At 40.4% G+C, this 6,970-nt stretch overlaps 1 protein-coding gene across 1 annotated transcript in view; it reads left to right on the forward strand.

The window, feature by feature from the left end:
• Positions 1 to 501: 501 nt before the first annotated feature.
• Positions 502 to 6,970, forward strand: part of RSBN1L (round spermatid basic protein 1-like) — a gene marked incomplete at its 5' end in the record, with an annotated part of 42,063 nt that continues 35,594 nt past the window's right edge. Inside the window, 1 exon segment of the mRNA XM_009328348.1 lies at positions 502 to 607. Within this exon segment, the coding sequence (XP_009326623.1) occupies positions 502 to 607 (106 nt within the window).

Below are 6,970 nucleotides of genomic sequence, written 5' to 3' on the forward strand. Positions count from 1 at the left end.
AGTCTTCATTCCGAGCTGCTTGCAAAAGCCTTTAAGTTTAGACTATGTGAAGATAGTTATGTGAGGTTTCTAGTGTATATGTGCACCCAGGAAAATACAAACCGTACTCTTAACCCTGCTCCTCCCCCCCCCCCCTCCCAGTTTTTTATCTAGTGCGTGTAATTTGAATTTCAAGAAATAAGAGCTGATTACAGATGCAAAATAAGAGCAGAGGGTAGTAAGAGTAAGCAAAAATTGTGAACTGTATACAGTTAACATGCTGGGTTGTTGCATACAGTTCTAACATAATAGAAACAAAACTTGTCTGAGTTAAATAAGCTTATGTTGGATTATGCAACAGATAAATGTTAGCTTTTTATATTTATAAGTACTGGGATTTCCTTGTAACTCCTCCTTTTATCCTCTTAATAGAGCTTACATAAGAGTAATATGAAACGTGCATGCGACAATTAGTTTTCCGTTCCTACTTAATGGTAAAATATTTGCATTTCAGCTCAAATCAAAGACAAAATTAAAGAAAGGGAAAAGAAGCAAAAAGAGAAGAAGAAGCACAAAATAATGAATGAAATCAAGAAAGAAAATGGAGAGGTCAAATTATTGCAGAAAGGTAGGTTCAAACTATGTAGTGGTATTTCATTCCAGTGCTTTAAAATCTTTGTGATTGGATACTGAGTTGTAATACTGTATTTTTCGTTTAACTTAAATGCCGTTTTCCCTGATTAGTTGGTATGAGGGTTGCAAATTAAAACTTAACTATAAATGTTAATTTTTTGTCAACTGAGTTAGGTACTGGAGATTAAAAATATAACTATCACCACAATGTTGCTTATACAGTAGTAGTAAAGACTAGTACTTCGAGGAATAATGTTGGCGATACCTACATCTCTGCAGTTACTGAAGGAGGTTATCATTTTATATATTGTGGAGAAGAAAAATGAATCCATGTCACATTTTACATCTAACATTAAATACACAGAACTGAATAACTAAGGAGTTATAATTCAGGAACTTTGTCAAATAATAAAAAAAAATGTGCAACAGGGAGTCTTAATTTTGGCTGATTTCTTCAACTTCATTTACTGTAATGGAATATAATTAAGGTCGTGTTCTCACACTTGATTGTACATCCATGGAATCTTAGAATTGTGCAGTAGTTGAGGTTGGAAGGGACCTAGTCCAATGCCGCTGCTCAAAGCAGGGTCAACTAAAGCAGGTTGCCCAGGACTCTCAGACTCTGTATCTCCAAGGATGGAGGCTCCACAATCTCTCTGGACAACCAGTATCAGTATTTGACCACTCTTGCAGTGAAAAAGTGTTGTCTTATGTTTAAAGGGAATTTCTTTTACTTCAGTTTGTACCCTTTACCTCTTGTCCTGTTACTGGATACCTCTGAGAATAGTCCTGCATCTGGGAAAGAATGACCCCAAGCACTGGTACATACTGGGGGCTGACCAGCTGGAAAGCAGCTTTGCTGAGAAGGACCTTGGGGCTCTGGCAGACAAGCTGACTGTGAGCCAGCAGTGCACCTTCATGGCAAAAAAAGGCCAACGGTATCCTGGGCTGGAAGGAAGAGCATTGCCAGCAGGTTGAGAGAGGTCATCCTTCTCCTCTCGTCAGCACTGCTGAGGCTGCACCTGGAGCACTGTGTCCAGTTCTGGGCTCCCCAGTACAAGAAAGATACGGACTTACTGGAGTGAGACCATCACACGGCCAAAGATAGTGAAAGGTCTGGAGCATCTAGTAGGGCCTGTTGGGACAGGACAAGGGGGAATGGTTTTAAACTAAAAGAGGGTAGATTCAGACTAGATATAAAGAAGAAATCTTTTACGGTGAGGGTGGTGAAACACTGGAACAGGTTGCCCAGAGAGGTAATAGATGCCCTATCCCTGGAAACATTCAAGGTCAGGTTGGACGGGGCTCTGAGCAACCTGATCTAGTTGAAGATGTCCCTGTTCATTGCAGGGGGGTTGGACTAGATGACTGTTAAAGGTCCCTTCCAACCCAAACTATTCTGTGATTCTATTCTATGATCTTTCCTATGAGGAAAGGCTGAGACAGCTGGGACTGATCAGCCTGGAGAAGAGGAGGCTCAAGGGGGGTGGATCTCGTCAGTGTGTGTGAACACCTGATGGAAGGGAATGAAGAAGGTGGAGCCAGACTCTTCTCAGCAGTGATCAGTGGCAAGGCAGGAGGCAGTGTTTTAATTGCACATTAAAACATGTGCAATTCTGTCTGAGTGTAAGAAAAAAAACTTTATTACTGTGAGAGTGGTTGAATACTGGCACAGGTTGCCTACAGAGGTTGTAAAACCTGACTGGACACAGTCCTGGGCAGCCTGCTCTAGGTGACTGTGCTTGAGCAGGGGGATTGGACTAAATGATATCAAGAAGTCCCTTCAAACCTCAGTACTTCTGACTCTGGCTACATTTTTACACCGTCTCATCAGGTATTTGTACACACTGATAAATATTCTTCCTCCCCGCTTTCTTTTCCCCCTGCTGAATCATGTCACCAGCCCTGCTCCGGTATGCCCACATCTGTCTTGGGCTGGCAAGCCCGGAACTGGACACGATACTCCAGATGTGTCTCACCAGTGATGAGGAGAGGGGACGAATCATCTCCCTCAGCCTGCTAGCAGTGCTCTCCCTAATCCTGTCCAGGAGGCTGCTGGCCTGCTTTGCCACAAAGGCACACTGATGGCTTCTGGTTAACCTGTCATCCACCAGGACCCCCAAGTCCTTCTCTGGTGGACTGCTGTCCAGCCAGTTGGTCCCCAGCCTGTGCTGGTGCACAGGGTTATTCCTCCCAGGTGCAGGGCTTTGCGCATCCCAGTGTTAACTTCGTGACTCCACTGAGTTGGCCCATTTCTACAGCCTCTCAAGGTCCCTCCCACTGGCAGCGCAACCCTCTGGTGCATCAACCACTCCTTCCAGTTTTGTATCTCCTGCAAACTTGCTGAGGGTGTGCTCTGTCCCACGATGCTGGCCATTAATGAAGATGCTGAACAGTACTGGCGCAAGGTATCAATGTCCAGGTTACCCCAGTAGCCACTGTCCTCCAGCTGGACTTCGTGCTGCTGATCACAACCCTTTGAGCATGGCAGTTAAGCCAGTTCCTGAACCACCTCATTCTTCACTTATCTAGGTCATGCTGCATCAGCTTTTCTGTGAGGATGTTGCTTATTTAAGTAGACCAAATATTTTTTAATCTATTATTTTCAGACTCTGCTTTTGAAGTTAGGAACAAATTCCTGATATATTTTTCTGTTATCGTCTGCTGTAGGATTTCATTTACAAACAAAGAACTGAACCCCCCCAAACAAAATACTATCTTCAATATGTTCATACGAGGTCAGGGGCACGGAACCCTGTAATTACTACATCACATATTATACTCTACGCACAGCTCCAAGTAACTGTATTAGCAACTATGACAGCTTAAAACCTGTGTTGGTCAGATCTCAAGGTATCGGCTTAGACCATGAGGAATGTGTAAGCTGGTGACTGCCTGTGAAAAGAACAGATGTGGCTTGTCTTTGCCAAGCATGAAAGGAAGTTGGTGGATGAGATACTGGGCAACCCTTAACTGCCTCAACAGTGAGGTTCTTCAGGTTTTGTTTGCATACCAGCCTTTATTTACCCTGTGTCCTATTTCTGTTGCCATTCAGCAGATGAGGTGGAAGCTGCAAAGACAAGTCTTGTTACACAGATTTAATAAATGATACGTAATGGGGATATTGGGCCTCAAATGGTGCTTTATTTTCAAGTTAATATAAAAAAGCATATGCACAGGGGCTGTGTTAGAACACCTCTGCTGTTCTGAGCTAGTTGAGTAGCAGGATAGGTTATTCTCACAGAGAACAGTGCTACAAGTGCATTAGGTGCCTTATCCCTATTTCATAGATCTGATGTTATCAGTCAAGTATCATGTTTTAGGTTTTCTTTAAGATGTTGTCAGGAAGTGTTTTGTAGATGCTATGTTTGGTTTGTCAGTATCCTGCAAAATTGACTCCTAGTTTAGGGGAAGAAGGGAGTGTGTCAGGAGAGCAGTGACTTAGAGCAGACAGATCCTTTCTGCTGGGTTTGTATCCTGTTCAGAACAGCAGCTCTGGATGTCTTCTCTGGGCCTCCAAAATCTGACTGGATGTCCTTGTATGTGCTGTGAAGTTTGTATAACACTTCCTGATTCCTTCCGCTGATCTAGCTTTATATCCTGAAAGCTGAGGGCAAGAGAGCAAAGGCAAAAATGCTTTAAGATGCAACTTCTTATATGTATTAGTGGTCAGTGCCTCTGTGACCTTCTCAAACATTATTAACTCTTCATCTAAGGATATCTTCTTCCTCTGGAGCAAAAGTTAAGCTCCAAGCTCTTTTATTCTGAGCTCAGAATTCACTGTGTGGGCTCAGGAGCAAAGGTTTGGAACTGGTCTACTTTCCTTTTCTTTGGGTTTTTGGTTTTGTGGTTGGGTTTTTTTGTGTGTGTTAAGAGACTACAGTGCTGGTCTCTAAAGACAGCTTATTTCCTTCTTCTAGGCATTAGATCTATGTGTTGTTGTGAAGTGTTACTCTGACCGTCTGCTGAATGCTTTTCTTATGTTGAGAATATTGTTAATATTTTGATTTTTGTCTCTTCTGTTTTTTTCTTTTGTTTGTGACTTACTTTCATTGAGGGGGTGGAGGTAATAGCCTGCCTGACTTCAGACACTTAAACTAGCCGTCCAAGATAAAAGGTGGCTGGTTGTAGAAGTAGTAGTCAGTACTGAGGGACTGATGCCTTTTGACAGGGAGTTTGTGCGTAAGCCCGATTTTGGTGTTTAGAGCTGAATGTGGAAGAGTTTACTTATATTAAGAAGTTTAGGGATGTGAGCTGTTCATCTGCCTAAACTTGGGTTGCTGTTCTGTTGAAAGCAATGATAAAACGTGCCCATGTTGGAGAAGGGCAACTCTTAAAAAGGTTATTTTTGCAGTTCCTGAGGCTGCTAAAGGAAATGTTTGTCTCTTTCAGAGAGCCTCATGGCTTTTCTTATGCATCTAGAATGAAAAGGATTTTTGTCATCCTTTTGCACTTGCAGATGTATTCTCTGTAGAATAAGGCTATATAATTGTCCCTTTTTCTCTCAATCTGTTATGTGGACGGAAGAGCTCAGTTCTTGGAAGAAAGCTTCTTGGCACATGCATATTGTTAAAAATTCGGGAAATATAAGTGATGTAAAGGTGCTTTTCAAAAAATTGCATAATGAAAAAGTTACCTTTTAGAAATTGAAAGTTTCATACAAAAAAAAATGCACACCAATGTGACATGGCTGAGGGTTACTGGACGTCCTGCAAAAAGAAAAAGGGTTAATAGGCTTATTTGTAAACAGTCTCATTTGTGTTTTGCCTTTAAAAAAAAAAGTCCCATTTTTCTCTATTTATATCAGAGCACAGCAGTTTCTAAAAATGCAGTAGGAGAAACTCTTAGTGTGTGTTTCTGCAAGATTAAATGCCTTAGTTTATGGAATGCCAAAATGCAGGGAAGAAAGGAGAATAAACATCTTTACTGTGCTGGTATGAACATATGTAAGTACAAATTGTTTTCTAAAGCTTTTTTTATTCTTCTGGGAGAAATGACATTTATTTTAATCATACATTCTTATGAACCTCTACATTTTTTTTAATAGATGGTATCTGGAACTTCCTTTTATGGTGAAGACTGGAAATAATTGTAGTTTTTTTAAATTACTTTATTTCAAAGACAAAGAATTCAAAGATAATACTTTAGAGAGAATTGCAATGCTGTCACATTTATAGGAGCTCTTCCTTTGAGAACAGTGTTTCTACCTTCAGCTTATTGCTAGTAAATGTCTTTGGGTAAGTTGCTAGGCTGGGTGCACACAAAATATTTTTCTTTTGCCCTGTGATTGTATTGTATATGTGAAGTGGGTTTCAGTTCTAATTTCCATGCCACAGATTAATTAAAATACTGTGATGGTCAGTTCAGAGAAGAGGTCTGGTTCTATGTGGGTTACTTTACTGTCTTTAAAGTTCTTCCATAGCAGCATGAAAAATGCTGGTAGCGGAGTGTGTTTGCTGCCTCTATTGCTCGAAGTGGAAGGCTTCATTGAATTAAGATGATTAAATCAGCGCTTTTTCATCCCATAGTGTATTTTAAGATCCAGGCATGTGGAACTGCACAAAAGTTTTGTCCTGCATGATTCGTCTTACAGATTCTCATTCTCATATGCAGACCTATAATTTTGAACAGAAATCTTCTGTTACACCTTCCCCCTCCACAAGTTTCTATCCTTGCTTTCGGTCTAGGTGGGATTTCTGTTACGGTTTTTATTTTGTATGTTGATTTATTTGGAGAGTAGAGATTTAGAAGTATGGAAGGAATAATAGATTGCTGCTTTTTAAAATACTTTTATAAAGTACATAAAATAGTTAATCTATAATTTTATGTGTGTATATATATTTAACGTCGTAACTCAGATGACCAGACTCCAGAGACTGTTTGCAGACTTTATTTTCAGACTGTTTGATATAGAAGAATTAACTGAAAATATTTCAGAGCTTTATAATTTTTTTTATTCATCCCTTTATGAATCTCTGCTTATCTTTCAACATCCCGTTGAAGCTTTCATGAAAAGTGCAGTTGTTGGAAAGGGTATAGGAGGAAGCATGTTAGGATCTTCCTGTGTGGCTCTGATGGGTAAGAGTTATATCAATGAGCTAAATGTAGTAGAAGTCAATGTATATCCTTGTAGTGACTCTTATCACATCCTGTGTTTGTATACCTAGAAGCGTCACTTTCTGAAAATCTTGAATAGCTGTTCTCAAGGTGGTTGTGACTACTCAACTTCCAGGAGGGCTGAGACAACATAAAATAGGGTTATTTAATGTATTTTAGGCTTGACTCTTCTGATGTTTAATACTCAAGCTCTCAACCTATAAATAGAACAAGATAGCTGTCAGTTCTCAGTTTTATTCCT

Source organism: Pygoscelis adeliae, unplaced genomic scaffold (genome assembly GCF_000699105.1).
Source record: "Pygoscelis adeliae isolate BGI_AS28 unplaced genomic scaffold, ASM69910v1 Scaffold267, whole genome shotgun sequence".
Lineage (NCBI taxonomy): Eukaryota > Metazoa > Chordata > Aves > Sphenisciformes > Spheniscidae > Pygoscelis > Pygoscelis adeliae.